This window comes from Ceratotherium simum, chromosome 39 (assembly GCF_057802395.1).
Source record: "Ceratotherium simum simum isolate JZ-2026a chromosome 39, ASM5780239v1, whole genome shotgun sequence".
Taxonomy (NCBI): domain Eukaryota; kingdom Metazoa; phylum Chordata; class Mammalia; order Perissodactyla; family Rhinocerotidae; genus Ceratotherium; species Ceratotherium simum.
In genome coordinates, this window is record NC_141938.1 from 10,677,293 (window position 1) to 10,693,324 (window position 16,032).

At 54.9% G+C, this 16,032-nt stretch overlaps 1 protein-coding gene across 1 annotated transcript in view; it reads right to left on the minus strand.

The window, feature by feature from the left end:
* The window catches only part of FBN3 (fibrillin 3), a 111,597-nt gene that overhangs the window by 10,368 nt on the left and 85,197 nt on the right, over positions 1-16,032 (minus strand). The window contains exons 43-59 of the mRNA XM_087425290.1: positions 15,688-15,837; positions 13,223-13,294; positions 11,053-11,178; positions 10,679-10,804; positions 10,219-10,344; positions 9,801-9,917; positions 8,169-8,297; positions 7,525-7,644; positions 6,323-6,448; positions 5,328-5,480; positions 5,102-5,167; positions 4,767-4,892; positions 3,918-4,037; positions 3,673-3,795; positions 2,711-2,845; positions 2,415-2,540; positions 1,207-1,413 (exon numbers count right to left, since the gene is read on the minus strand). Coding sequence (XP_087281416.1) covers positions 1,207-1,413; positions 2,415-2,540; positions 2,711-2,845; positions 3,673-3,795; positions 3,918-4,037; positions 4,767-4,892; positions 5,102-5,167; positions 5,328-5,480; positions 6,323-6,448; positions 7,525-7,644; positions 8,169-8,297; positions 9,801-9,917; positions 10,219-10,344; positions 10,679-10,804; positions 11,053-11,178; positions 13,223-13,294; positions 15,688-15,837 — 2,148 coding nt within the window. The remainder of the gene's footprint in view (positions 1-1,206; positions 1,414-2,414; positions 2,541-2,710; positions 2,846-3,672; positions 3,796-3,917; positions 4,038-4,766; positions 4,893-5,101; positions 5,168-5,327; positions 5,481-6,322; positions 6,449-7,524; positions 7,645-8,168; positions 8,298-9,800; positions 9,918-10,218; positions 10,345-10,678; positions 10,805-11,052; positions 11,179-13,222; positions 13,295-15,687; positions 15,838-16,032) is intronic.

Here is a 16,032-nt window from a genome sequence, read left to right on the forward strand (position 1 = left end):
CGGGGGACACACCCACCCCAGTTACACCAACGACATCGCCTCAGGGCACCCACACACACACGAGGAAGCACAGACAGCGACACACACGCATTGCACACCAGTCACACCCACAGACACTCCTGCAGAATCACAAGGACACACACAGGCCCTTCTGTCCCCCAGACGCACTCGCAAAGGCTCTTCCTTCTCAGCCCCAGATGTCACCACTGCTCACTTGGGGCGACCTGTCCCACCTTCACTGTCATGCTTGATAAGACACACTCATGCACAGATACACTCACACTCACTCCCATACATGTACCTACTGTCACACTCACCAGAACCCAAAACACGCAGACTGGCTCCCTCTGTCACCCACCTTCTGGCATGTGCTTCTTACTCAGCTCCCACACACGGAACACACACCAGCTCCCACCCTCATTAGTGCACACACACACTCACAAACACGCTCACACACACGGAAAATGCACTTTCACACACTAACACACAAATGCTCGTTAACCAGCTTGCACACACAGAATGCACACCAGCTCACATGCTTTCACGTGCTCAGTAGCACACACACACTCATTAACTAGCTTGCACACATATGGAATGCACACCACCACACACACTTCCACATACTCACTAGCACACAGACAGATGCTCATTGGAAAGCTTGCACACACAGGAAACACATCGGCTCACACAGTTTCACACATGCACTAACACACAAATGCTCATTAACCAACTTGCACACACAGGGAGTGCACATCGGCTCACACACTTTCACACACTCAGCACACAGACACACACTCAGTAACCAGCTTGTACATGCAGGAAATGCACACCAGCTCACATGCTTTTACACACTCACTAGCACATAGGAGTTCATTGAAAAGCTTGCACACACATGAAACAGCTCACACACTTTCACATCGTCACTAATACACAAATGCTCATCAACCAGCTTGCACACATAGGGAGTGCATGTTGGCTCACATGCTTTCACAAGCTCATTCACAAGCCAGAGCACACCAAGAACACACACACATGGCTCACACATCTGCTCACCCGTCCACCCAAGTTCATGTACACACACAGAGTGGGCTCTGGCTCACACTCGTTCACATGCCTGCCAGCACAGAGACGCACACACACACTGGCTCACACATTCTAGCACCCACTAGAATGCAGACACACGACCGTGCACAACTGCCCACTCACCTTGGCCCTCGGCAGTGTAGCCTGAGCCGTGGGGGCACAGCTTCCGGTAGGCGGAGGTGCCGGGCAGGGGACAGAGCTCGCAGCGGGGCCCCCAGGCACGGCCACCCCCACAGCAGCACTCAGCCCTGGTGGCCGCCTCACCGCCGCTCGACTGGGCCTGGCATGCGGCCTGCAGCGCCTCGGAGAAGCAGGGCCCCTGCCGGATGTCTGCGGAGAGCGGGGTGGGGGATGGTGGGTGGGAGAAACGTGCCATCAGGGCCCCTCTCCCATGGCGACTGGCGGCGTTGAGTTTACACACGGGCTCCCAGACGTCTGACACAGCTCTGCATGTGCAGGGTGCAATGTCCCAAGCCAGTGTCACCTAGACTGGTAGACGCCCTCTCTGGGCTGGGGCTGGGCCACAGCAGAAGCTGCAGACCCACGATCAGAGAGACACCCCGGGGCTGTAGACCCCGGGCAGCTTCCTGAAGGCAAAGAGCAGCATCCGTAGAGAGAACAGATGCTCAAGGGGCAGTGTGGAGGCCGGGAACATTGTGGGGGAGGAAAGACGTGGTGGTGTCCTGACAGATGGGGACAGAGCAGGAGGGTGACATCCAGCGACACGCGGGAAGTGGAGAAGACAGGCTGGAGACTGGACGTCAAGATGAGGGTGACTCCAGGGGCTGGCTTGGGGGTCCAGTGGGTGCTACAGCCCAGGGGCAAAGAGGCTCAGCTTGCTTTGGGGCAAGCTGCATGTGGGGGGCTGTTTGGGGTGGGGGGTCCAGGAGGCAGCTGGACACACACATCTGGCCTGAAGCTGTGGGATGGAGACCGTGCTGGGGGGAGAGTGGACAGGGAGGAGAGAACGGGAGGCCTGTGTGGGGACTGGGATGGACACGTCGCCAGAACAGATGGTACCAGTGGGTCTCCCGCCAGGTTTGGCCGCCAGGAAGTGGCAAAGCTGGGGAGGGCTGGTTCTGGGTGTGATGGATGGGGCGGGGGGGGGGGCGCTCTGCTCTTCCAGAGCATTTGGCTGAAGTCACGAAGGGAAGAGAAGGGGTGCACGGTGGAGACATGTGTCCAGATCGGCTCAGCACCCCCCCGCATGCCCCTTCAGTGCCCTGGACCCCGTCCCCACCTCGGGGAGCTCCCAGGCGGCAGGAGAGACAGGCGGTGGTGCCACGTGGTGGGCGGCTGTGTCCACCGTGCCTGTGCCTGGCCACACTCACCGTGGCACTCGGTGAGGGCAGGGCTGGGCTGGAAGCCCTCGTCACAGTCGCACCGGAAGCTGCCCGCCGTGTTGACACAGCGGCCGCTGGCACAGAGGCTGGGCTGGGTGCGGCATTCGTCATCATCTGAGGTGGGAGGGATGAGGCAGGCCAGCGGAGAGAACACAGCCCCCCGAGCCAGCCTCCCCCACGGCCTGGAAGATCCCCCTCCAGTGTCAATGTCTGCCCACCCACAGTCTCTGGCTTTGAACTCTCCCCTCTGTGGAGGGTCCCTGCACCCCTGAAGTACCCTGTACCTGTGCAGCCCTCCCCAGATCCGTGCTGGGGCCGCATGCCTGGGGGGCAGACGCACGTGAAGGTGCCGATGAGGTTCTTGCACAGCATGCCCCGGGCGTGGCAGTCCTGCGGGCCGTCTGCACACTCGTCCACATCTGGGGACAACCAGAGACAGATGGCGGCCGAAGTCAGGCGCACCAGGGCCCGGCTCCAGGCTGTGGGGACCCGGATCCCACCCCCGGTGGCCTCGGGTGGGGCCAGAGTGAGGTCCCTGCAGCACTAGCCAGCGTCCACCCTCCCCTGACCGTCCCAGGCCTCCTGAGAAGCCGAGGGGGTCAGGACTGCCCAAACACGCACGTCCCCTGCCCACATCAGGGTCTGGGAATCTGTCTGGCCTTCACCAGGGTCCTTGGAACAGTGACCCTGAAACAGCCCTGGAAAGACCAAGTCCCAGCCCACAGTTTCTCATCTTTGACACTATGGACATTTGGGACCGGAAAATTCTTAGTGGTGGGAGACCATTCTGTACATTGTAGGATATTTAGCAGCATATTTATATAGCACTCAATGCCTATAGCATCCCCCAACCCCGGAGCTGTGACAATAAAAATCGTCTCCTGATATTGTCACATGTCCCCTGGGGGCACAATTGCTGTCCTCACTGACCTACCCCACTCAGGGCATGTCCAGCCCCTGTGGAGAGGCCTCCAGACCCACACTCACTGTCCTGTTAGACTTGGCACCCTGGGAGATACTTGTACGCCATTTTTATAATAATACTTACAACAACAGAAGCAGAACCACCACTCACAAAACTGCGTCCATTGCACACTCACTTGCCTCAGCTCTCCCTTCACTTTAGCACTTATGGCTCATTGCTTGAAGGCACAGGCTCTCATTTCTCCATTTTCTTTCAGGACCAAGGCTTGGGGAGCCCTGGGGCCCTGCCCATCACCCACCCACCCACTCGTGTGGATCCTACCTCGGCACATGGCCCCATCCTCCCGCAGGGTGTAGCCAGCTGGGCAGGTGCACAGATAGGAGCCCTCGGTGTTGTGGCAGCGGAAGGCGCAGAGCAGGGGGTTCAGGGAGCACTCGTCGACATCTGGGGAGGCCATGGAGGTGCCAGCTGGGCGGGATCTGCCTATGGGACTCCCCATCCCTCTCTCAGGCCAGCCCCCCATGTCACCATCACACAGCCCAGGTCCTGGGCAGGCAGGGTCGTACCCTCGCAGGTCATCATGGGGCCAGGCTCAAAGCCATCAGCACAGGCACATTCGAAGCCTCCGATGACGTTGGTGCAGGTGCCTTCCCCACAGGGGTGCCCGACGGAACACTCATCTATGTCTGGGGTGGGAGAAGGGGTTGTCAGCCCCTGCAGAGAGCTCCTGTCCTTGATATTATCCTGTCTGCCTCCCCACCGACTGCCACATACTGCATAGGGCCACATCTGTGCACCCCTGCGCTGGGGGCAGGGCAGGCATGCAATCTGTGTCCAATGAATGAGTGACTGACTGAATGAATAAGAGTGAATGAGTGAAGGAAGAAGTGAATCAGCACATGAGTAAATAAGTGAATGAATGAGTGAGCTAGGGTGTGAATGCATGAACAAGCAGAAAAATGAGAGGATGAATGAATGAGCAAAAGAGTGAATGAGTGAAGGAATAAGTGAATTGATGAATGAATGTGCAAGTGACCGAATGAATGAGGGAGCAGGTGGGTGAATGAATAGGTGAATGGACAAATGAATGAGTAAATGAGTAAGTGAATGAATGAGTAAATGACTTAGTAAATAAATGAGTAAATACAGGAATGAATGAATAAATGAGTGCATGGCTGAGCAAGTGAATGCATGAGCCAGTGAATGAATGAGCACGCAAATGAGTGTATGAATGAGTAAATGAATAAGAACGAGTGAGTGAATTAATGAATGAGTGAATGAGCGAGTGAACAGCAGAGGGAGGGAAGGAGTGGGTGGGGAGAGCGACAGTCGCTGAGGGACAGGATCCCGCCCTGGGTGGCGTCTGCCCTGCCCACTCCGCTCCTTCCTTTCCCGGGCCACGGCTGGCCACCCACCCACACAGCTGACTCCCGTGAAGTCCAGGCTGTAGCCAAAGGGACACTCGCAGCGGAAGGAGCCGTCGGTGTTGACGCACAGGCCGTCAGCGCAGACGCCAGGACTGTCTGCACACTCGTTCACGTCTGCGGGCGGCGGGGGCACGGGCACGGCTTCTGTCACGCCCTGGCCACACTCAGGGTCTCTTCCTTCCCTCCAGGTTGGTGGGGGTCCACTGGTAAGGCCACCCACGGGTCTGGGAGGGAGCCTGAGACTTGGGAACCAGGGCTGGGTGGGAAAGGAGGAGGGCACAGCAGCCCCCGAGGGGCTCTCAGCAGGTGGGCCAGGGGCTCACCTTCCCGAGTGTCATCTGGGCCTGGGACCGCCCCGTGGCCAAAGGGGCAGAGCTCCTGAAAGGCAGCTGGACACAGAGAGGGAAGGGGTGAGGGTCAGGGGCCAGGGGCAGCCCCCCGGGTCCCCCAGAGTGAGTGCAGGGAAGGCTGAAGGAGGAACAGAGAGGAAGGAGAGCAGACAGGGGGCAGGCAGGCAGAATCAGAGGGGCATTAGGCGGGCAGGCTCACCGCTGCCCTCTTGAGGACACAGCTCACAGGGGTCGTTCCAGCCCTCGCCAGGCCTCTGGCTGCAACAGCACCGGGTCTTAGTGGTGTTGAAAGCTTTGGGCACTGAGCACTTTCCGGCCTCGAAATGGGTAAAGCAGAAACTCTGCCGGGTGTCTGTGGGGCAATTCCCCAGAGAGAAGGGCCATCAGCAGCGCCCACCTGCCCGGCAGGTCTCCCCCACCTCAGTCCTGGTGAATGGGCGGTCCTGACCCTACAGCAGCCAATCAGAACACTCCAGGCCCCTGGGCGTGGTGATTGGTTCAAGGATGGACATGTGACCTATACTGACCAATGAGGGTCAGCCCTGGGGCTTTTGCTGGACCCCTGGGAATCCCTTCCAGCGACACTAGCTGTGGGGATGCCCCATGCCAGGGAGAATGGTCAAACTCAGCCACATTATTCTTGGATCACAAGTCCCTTCCTGGAGTAGCAAAGCGATGGATTCCAGACAGCAGGAAGACCCCGGATTTCAGACTCCAAATCCTTGTCACTCACCCCCAGTCCTCAGCCCTGGACTCCATCAGCCTGAGAAGTCCTCATTGGCCCACCAGTGGCCCCCAGAACAACAAATATTACCCTGCCCTCAGCCTTGTTGCCTCTAACTTGGGAGAGAAGAGTCTGGCTCACATTGGGTGAGGCTGGCCCACACTGGACAAGGCCAGCCCAGCGGGGATGACGCCAGCCAGGTAAGGCAACTGTAGCCCATACGGGACAGCCCAAGCCCAGGAAACCAGGCTAGCCCAGACTTGACCAGGGTAGCCCTCTGTAGAAGTGACCTGTCTGGCTAAGAGGTTGCTTGGACAAGGACGACCCCACGAAGGCAGAGAAGCCCAGGCAGAGCTCCTGGAGACGCACACAAGAAACTGCAGCCCCCTTTTCTGGGTGATCTGACTCTGCCCCTCCTCACCTCCCACCTCTTCCCTTAGCCCTGTGTGCTCCCTGGACCCCAGACTCACCGAAGCAACGGTGCCCGTTGTCAGAGAGGACAAAGCCAGGTGGGCAGAGGCACCGGAAGCTCCCAGGGCTGTTGGTACAGGTGCCAAAGAGGCAGAGGTTGGGCTGCTCTGAGCACTCGTCGATGTCTGGAGGGGCAGGGACACGAGCTGGGTGGGACGCAAGCGAGACCTCCACCAGAGTGGGGCAGGCTCAGCTGTCAGGAGGGGCAGATGGAGTGGGGGCTCAGCCAGGGTGGGCCCAGGGACTGGGGCTGGGCAGGGGCCTCCAGGGCTCAGTATGAACTGGAGCACTAGGTGGGCAGTGTGTGTGGGGGGGTCTTTCCTAGAAGGTGTCTCTGGGGTAGGGGTCATGGTTGGGCAAAATTCATCTTTAGAGACTAAATTTGTAGAAAGTTAACTGAGACTGGACAAATTTAGCCTACCCTGGATGGAGTTAGCTCATGCTGCACTGGGCTAGTCCAAATAGAATAGACCACAGAAAGTCAGGCCAGGTTAGCCCAGAGTGTACAAGGCTAGCCCATCTGCTCAGGCCAGACTGGTCCAAGTTAACCCACACTGTACAAGGCTAGCCCATCTACTCAGGCTAGACTGGTCCAGGTTAACCCACACTGCACAAGGCTAGCCCATCTACTCAGGTTAGACAGGTCCAGGTCAACCCACACTGCACAAGACTAGCCCATCTACTCAGGTTAGACTGGTCCAGGTCAACCCACATGGTACAAGGCTAGCCCATCTACTCAGGCTAGACTGGTCCAGGTTAGCCCAGGTTGTACAAGGCTGGTCCAAGTGGATCAATGGACTAGAAGTTGTCAGGCCACTCTGGTCCAGGTTAGCCCACACTGTACAAAGTCATCCAGACGGGGGATTACCCCACTGGAGCTCAGGGCAGACTGGTCCATGACCACCCTTCATTGAGTGAAGACTTCTATGTTTGGGTAATTGGAGGTGCAGTTTGACCCCACACCCATTCCCATTTTATAGGATTCACGAGGAAGCCTGTGGGCCCCAGAGAGAGAGCCCTGAGCTGGGAGTCCAAAATGATCCTAAAAACAGTAGTGTTAAGGAGCTGCATTGGGTACTGTGCTAAGTGCATCTCCACCCTCGCCACGATCCCAGCTGGCATTCCCATTTTACAGATGGGGAAACAGAGGCCCAGAGACACCTCCTGGCCCTGGAGCTGGGAGGTGGGGCCAGACACTCACCAACGCAGTGGTCATTCTGCACCTGGAAGCCGGGGGTACAGATACAGCGGAAGGAGCCCTCAAGGTTCTGGCAAGTGCCTGGCAGGCAGGCTCCCACAAGGCTGAGACACTCATTGGTGTCTGTGGAGAAGAGAAGGAGGGGTCTCAGTGCCAGATTGTGGCAGGGGGCTTGCCTGGGACTGGCACCAGCACTTACAGTCACTGCATGATGGCAGAGGGTCCCAGGACAAGTCCTCCCTGTGGCAGTGCGGGATCCAGGGGAAGGGCTCAAGACTCAGGAAAACAGGGACATCTGGGGAAGGATATTCTGGGTCCTGGTGTGGGTTATAGGTGGAGCCTAGTGGTGTCACGGGAAGAGGGAGGAAGATTCCTAATCTCAAGCCACTGGCAGATCCCTCTCATGGTTTCCACGGTATCCACTTGCATCTCTACTATTCCTTCCTTCAGAAAACTTAAATTGTCAAGACAGCCTCACCCTAAGTTGAAAACTCTATGAAAACATAGGTCTGATGTGCTGGTTTTATTTCTTCTTAAAAAATAAATGCATGGTTATGAAATGGAACCATGGTCCCTCAGAAGTACCAACTGCAAGTAAACTCGGAGCAGGGGCCGGCTGAGATGGCCCCCAGCACCGTGTGACTCACCCATGCAGTTCTTCCCATCAGCTGTCAGCTCAAAGCCATCCTGGCAGAGGCAGTGGAAGGAGCCGGCTGTGTTGACACACTGGCCAAATCGGCACACCTGTCCCACCAGGGTGGTGCACTCATCCATGTCTGCAGAGGGGAGATGGGCAGGAGGTGTCACCCACAGTGCATGGGGCTCTGAGTTTCCCTTGTACTTTTGTTCACAACAAAGCTAAGTTCACAGCAGTGATTCCAATTTGTGTCAGGCTCTGTATATTAACCTTCCAACTAGCCTATGAAGTAGACACCAATATTTTCTAACATCAGCATTTAGTGCTATGAATTTGCCTCAAGGTATTCCCTTAGCTGCATCCCACAAATTTTCTTATGTTGTGTTTTCGTTTTCATTTAATTCAAAATTTTTTAAAATTTCTCTTACGATTTCTTCTTTGATCTACAGATTCTTTAGGAGTCTGTTGTTTAATTTCAAAATATTTGGGAATCTTCTGGATATTTTTCTGTGACTGATTTCTAGTTTAATTCCCTTACATTCTGAGGACCTACTTTGTGTGACTTCAGTTCTTTTAAATTTGTTAGGATTTGTTTTATGGTCCAGAATATGATCTTTCCTGGTAAACGTACATGTGCATTTGAGAAGAATGTGTATTCTGGAATATTCTATAAATATCAATCAGGTGGTTGACAGTGTTGTCTTCTATATCCTTACTGATTTTCTATTTGTTCTCTCTATTACTGAAGGAGGAGTATTGAACTCTCCAACTATAACTGTGGATTTGTCTATGTCTTTTTCAGTTCTATTTAAACTTTACTTGTTTTGAAGCTATATTGTTAGATGCATATGCATTTATGATGTCTTCTTAGGGAACTGACCCCTTAATCAATATATAATGTCTCTCTTTATCTCTGGTAATATTCCTTGTTTAGAAGTCTATTTGGGGGCTGGCCCCGTGGCATAGCGGTTAAGTGCATGCACTCTGCTGCTGGCGGCCTGGGTTCGGATCCCGGGCGCCCAGCAAGGCACCACTTGTCAGGCCGTGCTGTGGCAGTGTCCCATATAAAGGGGAGGAAGATAGGCACAGATGTTAGCCCAGGGCCAGTCTTCCTCAGCAAAAAGAGGATGGATGGCATGGATGTTAGCTCAGGGCTGATCTTCCTCACCAAAAAAAAAAAAAAAAAGTCTATTTGGTCTGATATTAATATAAGTAAGTACTACTATTAATCTTCTTTTTATAGAGGAGGAAACTGCAGCACAGAGAGGTAAATGACTTGTCTAGGGTCACAGAGCTGGCAGCTGGCAAAGCTGGGATTTGAACTCACGCCGCCCGACCTTGGAATCCATGCTTCTAGCCACTGTACTAAACTGCCATCGTCACACTTCACTCTCTACCTTCCTCTCCATACTGTCCATCCACCTCCCATCAATCTGAGCATAGCTCTAGCCAGGAATCCCCAGCACCTGACAATTAAAAATGTGTGGGGAACTTTGGGGTGACTCATTTTCCATCCCCTGGGGGTGTTTTTCTAGAAGGATCCCTGGTGCAAGATCCTTTATCTCAGAGGGGAGCCCGCAAGCCAAGAACCCACTTTTCAGCGGGGAACACTGAGGCCCGCCTGCCAGCTCGGATGGCTCACCAACACAATCTCCGCTGTGCGTCATCGCAAAGCCGGGGAAGCAGAGGCAGTTGTAGGAGCCGATGATGTTCTTACAGGTCCCATTTCCACATGGCTGCTGGTCACACTCGTCGATGTCTGCCGGAGCAAAGCCCCCGAGCCCTGCCCAGCTCACCCAGGGCATGGGACGGCTCAGGGGGTGAGGGGCTGGGAAGTACCCCTGATACTACCTATCGCTCCCATTTAACAGAAGGGGAAATTGAGGCCAGGGAGGTGAATAAGTCATTTCCTCAAGGTCTTAGGTGCCAGGACTCAAACGTGTGAGTCTGTGAACCAGGATGGATGGAAGCACCATCCCCACCCCAGGGGGGGTGTAGACCCGTGGCCCCTTGCCCTTGGCAGCCTGGCCCGCAAGGAGGGAGCTGAAGGCGACACTCACCTGTGCACAGGGTCTGGTCCATCGAGGCCCGGAAGCCACGGTGACACAGACATCTGTAGCTGCCCTCCGTGTCCACGCAGTCGCCGTGGCTACAGATGTTCGGGATCTCCCGACACTCGTTCCGTCCTGGGGGAGGGCAGGCAGCATGGTGTCCCCATGCTCCCCACCCCCCACAGTGCTTCCCTGAGCCCTTGCATGCTGCAAGGGGGCAGCCAGGGCCTGCCTGGAAGCCCCCATTCGAGCTGCTGCCAGCACCGTCTCTTCACCTCCTGTGCCACCACCATAACTCCCTTATTAACAGATGCTCTCAGCATCCCCACCCGCCCGTGGTACAGTCAAGGAGAAAGGCCTGGACAGAGCCAAGCCCTCCCCAAGTCACAATGGGAGACAGAGCCTGGCTTGCTCCTGTATCCCAAGCCCTCACCTCCCTAGCCCGTGCCCTGCTGGGGTCCCCGCTTACCCACACAAGCCCCGCCTTGCGACAGCTTGTACCCTCGGGCACACTTGCAGCGGAAGCTGCCAGGGATGTTGACGCAGTCGGCATTCTGCTGGCAGGGGCTCTCCACGCTGGCACACTCGTCCACGTCTGGGGGATACAACCAACAGGGTGGGGGTGAAGGAGGATCTAACCCTAAATGCAGCCCCTGGCTTCACAGGAGGAGGTCTCCCTGGGAGCAGCCACAACCAGAGGGAGGGTGGTCACGTGGGATGGAGGCCCTCGGAAAGGCGTTAGCTCCATTATGCAGAGGGGGGAGCTGAGGCTCACGGAGTTTAAGTGACTCGCCGAGAGGGCGCGGGGGGCCAGCATCCCACCCAGGGCCGGGGAGGTGGCACCTTCGCAGATCAGCAGTACACTGTTGTAGCTGAAGCCCGTGGGGCACTCGCAGCGGAAGCTCCCAACCTGGTTGATGCAGATGCCGTGGGCACAGATGGCAGGGATCTCCCCGCACTCGTCGATGTCTGCGGAGGGCGTCAGCCGTCAGGGGCAGCCCAGCCCCCAGGAACGATGTGTGGGGACCCTGAGCTAAGGGACCAAGCAGACTGGGAGAAGATGTGACCACAAACCAGCACACACTCGAAAGATCCTGCTGTGGCCAAAATATCTCTGGGCCCAGCAGAAAAAGATCAGGATGCGGGAGGAAAGACGAGCAGAGGGAGAGACCATCTTTCTCAATTCAAAATGCCCATATCCTGGGGCTGGCCCTGTGGTGTAGCGGTTACGTTTGCGCGCTCCACTTCAGCGGCCCAGGGTTCACGGGTTCAGATCCCGGGCGTGGACCTACACACCGCTCATCAAGCCATGCTGTGGCAGCGTCAAAATAGAGGAAGATGGGCACAGATGTTAGCTCAGGGACAGTCTTCCTCAAGCAAAAAGAGGAAGATTGGCAACAGATGGTAGCTCATGGCCAATCTTCCTCACACACAAAAAAATATGCCCATTTGCTGTTGCCCAGCGAGCCTGCTTTGCGGGGTCTGTGGGAATGAAGCAGCCCCCTCTGTGAGCAGGGAGCTGCATGGCGAGGTTCTGAGATGATGTTTAGCAAGAAACTTGAAACATCAACAGAGGAATGGATGACTAAATGTGGTCCATCCATACAATGGAATATTACTCAGCCTTAAAAAGGAATGAAGCTCTGACACCTGCTACACCATGAATGAACCTTGAAAACATGATGTTCAGTGAAAGAAGCCAGTCCCAAAAGAACAAATACTGTAGGACTCCGTTTATACGAAATGTCCAGAATAGGCAAATCCATAGAGACAGAAAGCAGATTAGTGGTTGCCAGGGGCTGGGAGAGGACAGAACAGGGAGTGACAGCTCATGGGGATGAGGTTTCTTTTTGCATGATGAAAATGTCCCAAAGTTAGGTTGAGGTGATGGTGCACATTTCTCCGAATATACGAAAAACCACTTAATTGTACACTTTAAATGAGGGAAGTGCATGGTATGTGAACGATATCTCAATGAAGCTGTTATATATAAAAAAGAATCTGGAGGGGCCAGCCCGGTGGCGCAAGCGGTTAAGTGCGCACGTTCCGCTGCGGCGGCCTGGGGTTCGCCGGTTCGGATCCCAGGTGCGCACCGACGCACTGCTTGTTAAGCCATGCTGTGGCGGCGTCCCATATAAAGTAGAGGAAGATGGGCATGGATGTTAGCCCAGAGCCAGTCTTCCTCAGCAAAAAAGGGGAGGATTGGCATTGGATGTTAGCTCAGGGCTGGTCCTCCTCACAAAAAAAAAAAAAAAGAATCTGGAAGCAACCTAAGTGTCCATCCATGGGGGACTGGCTCGTGACCTGGGACGGGGCAGCCCCATGGAATACTACAAAGCAGGACAATGAGGGAGGTAGTACTGTGTATAGCAACCTGGCCAGTTCTTCACAACTCGTTGCTGGGTGAAAAAAACAACTTGCAGACAACGTATAGAGAATCACAGAATTTATGTCAACTCCCCAGAACATAATTTCATACATTTTCATGGGGGGACCTCTCTGTGTATTTAAATGCATGAAGAAAGAACAAGAAAGAAATACTGCTGGCATAAAGCGTGGGAACCTTGCAGGAGTGGGAAGGAGACTTAGATTTAAGGTGGTGACTGGAGAGGAAGTGAATCTTATCTACCCTGTTCCGATTGTTTAAAATAAGGAGAATATATCCGTGGGAATAAAACAACTGGACGTGGGTCCGTTAATTAAACACTGCACAGTTGAAATTTGGCCTTCAGGTATTAAATTGTATGAAACCTGATTTAACTTAAAAAAGAAGGAAATTCTGACACAGGCTATAACACGGATGAACCTTGAGGACATGATGCTCGGTGAAATAAGCCAGACACAGAAGGACAGATACTGTGTGATTCCATTCATAGGAGGTCCCTAGAGGAGTCACATCCACAGAGACAGAAAGTAGATGGTGGGGCCAGGGGCTAGGGGAGAGGAAGGGAAAGGTCAGGGCTCTGGGGACAGAGGGACCTGGAGATATGGGCAGGGGGCAGCAGTCACTCACCGAGGGGCTTCCCTGTGTGGATGTCAATGACGAAGCCAGGAACCTGGTTTCCGCACAGGATCTGGTAGTCCACTGGGCAAAGGAGAACAGGGGAGGGGGGCACTGGGGCTGCAGGCTCCCTGGGGTAGGGGGACCCCTCCTCCTCTTCCTGACACCCCCACCTATCACCTCCTCCACCCCTGCAGCCCAGGGCTCACCTGGCCTCCAATAACTAGTCCCTCTCCCGCCCTCCACTTGGAGGAGCACTGGGAGGGTTAAAGACCACCATCCAGCTGTGCAGTGTGATTTTCCAACACAGAGACGTGACCTCCCTTATCTCCTCTCTGTGTGAGTGCCCCTGACCACGCCCCACTGCCCTCCCCACAAAACACAGACTCTTCACTTTGGACCTCCAGACCCTCACCCCCCAGCCCCCTCTTTCCTCCCTCAGTAAGCCCTACCTTCCTGTCACACTGATTTCATTACACGTCTGAATATGCCCTCTTCTGTCACACTGCCACAGCTTTGCACATGCTGTTCCCTTTGCTGCTCCCTAGCAAAGCTCACTCCAACCTCGAGGACACAGGGCAGGCTCCCTAGGGCTCCCCCTGACCCGCCACTCTGGCTCCAGGCACCTCATGGCGCCACCCTCAGGCTCTCCTGGGCAATGCAGTCTCTAATTACATCCCACTTTTGACACCAAGATGCTGACTGTCCCACCTCAATCCCCAGAAGAGGTGGGTGTCACCTGACAGACAGGGGCAGGTGGTCAGACAGTGCCACCTTGCCACCTTTTCCCAGGTCCCTGCCCTGGCCCTTGTTTGCTCTTCTGCCTGCATTGTGATGAGACCAGACAATCTCAGCAGCCCCTTTGCTGGGTGGACTTCTGCCTCATCATATTCTACCTGCACGTCAGATTCAGGGCACAAGATCTGGGCAGATACTTAAGTCCCAGCACATAACCCATGGGTGACATATGCTCTGTCTTGACAATCTTACAACCACACTTGGTTGTTCCCAGCTTCCTCCTTGACTGCACAGCTCAGGTCTGCCTTATTCTAGAACCCAAAACATGGCCCGGAGCCCGGAGATGGCCAGTAACGACCCCTCCCCATTGCACTGCACTGGTTTGAAGGATGACCCCCAGCCCCCCCAAGTTCATGTTCACCCAGACCCTCTGCAGGTGACCGTTTTTGGAAATAGGGTCTTTGCAGATATAATCAAGTTAAGATGAGGTCATCGTGGATTAGGGTGGTCCCTAAATGCAAGGAATGGTGTCCTTATGAGAAAAGGAGAGACATGCAGACACTCGGGGCGAAGCCACGTGAGACGAAGGCAGAGATGGAGGTGATGCAGTTACAAAGAACGTCTGGAGTCACCAGAAGCTAGAAGAGGCAGGGAGGAATTCTTCCCTGGAGCCTCTGGAGGGCGGGTGGCCCTGCCCACACCGTGATTTCTGGTGTCTAGCCTCCAGAACTGGGAGAGAGTATATTTCCGGTTTTTTAAGCCACCAAGTTTGTGTAATTTGTTCCCACGGCCCTAGGAAACTAATTGTCTTAGTCTGCTCTGGCTGCTATAACGAAATACCATGGACTGGGGGGCTTAAACAACAAACACTGATTTCTCGCAGTTCTGGAGGCTGGGAAGCCCAGGATCAATGTGCTGGCAGATTCGGCATCTGGTGAGAGCCCCCTTCCTGGTTCATAGATGGCTGTTTGCTAGCTGTGTCCTCACATGAGGATGAGAAGATATCTCTCTCATGTCTCTTCTTATAAGGGCACTAATCCCATTCATGAGAGCTCCACCCACATGACCTAATTACCTCCCAAAGCCCCCACCTCCTAATACCATCACGCTGAGGATTAGGTTTCAACATATGAGTTTGGGGGGACACACACAGTCAGTCCATAGCACTAACACAACTGTGACCCTCCCTTCTAGTCATTGCTCCATTCCTGAAGCTCTTTCTGACGCCTAGGCTGGTTGCTAGATCATTCTAATAGGTCTCGTCCCAGCTGCCAAAATTGTCTCCTGCTCAGTCCTGCCTCCAGGCCCTTGCTCATGCTGTTCCCTGCCTGGAACACCCTTCTTCATCCTGACTGATGTTTCAGCAATCCTGCCTGGAGCTTCCCCGCGTCTGCCCCTACCCCAGCTCATGGGGCCCCTGGTTCCTCGAACCAATTGTGCACTTCCTCCCCGGCCCCAGGCACTCCCAACCCCCCAGATAATCTGTGAGTCTTCAAAGACCTTTACCACAAATGAAAGCTTCACCAAGACATCCTGAATTTCCCAAATCTGCAAAATGGAAGGAAGGATGGCTTGCCCACCGTAAAAGCATTGATTTCCATACAGTGGGACATAACTTCAACTCTTCAGCTCTCATCAGAACAATGTGGACTGATCGGGGAGCCCTAAGTGGATGTGCCTCCGTAAACACTGCACTGAGAAAGGCCAAGCTGGAAAGAAGGCAGACGAGGGGGACTCACGGCTGGCGGGGGTGGGGCAGGCCTCGCAGGGTCTATTCCAGGCCCGGCCGATGTTGCAGGAGCAGCAGCACGTCTTCCGGGTCACGTTCAAGGCCAGCTCATTCCGACACGTGCCGTTATAGTGCCGGAAGCAGACGCTCTTCCTCATGTCTGTGGTTGGGTTAGGGAGATGAGTGTAGATAAAAAACACTCAAGCCAGAGGGAGAGAGAGTCCGACCAAGGAAACTCATTTGAAAATAACTGGCTTGATGTCTCTTCCCCAACACTTGGGGGTGCCACTCACATTTTAGACTTTGTTGGGCAGTGCACAACCAGGACAACCATTCATGGCAGCCCTGATCCCCT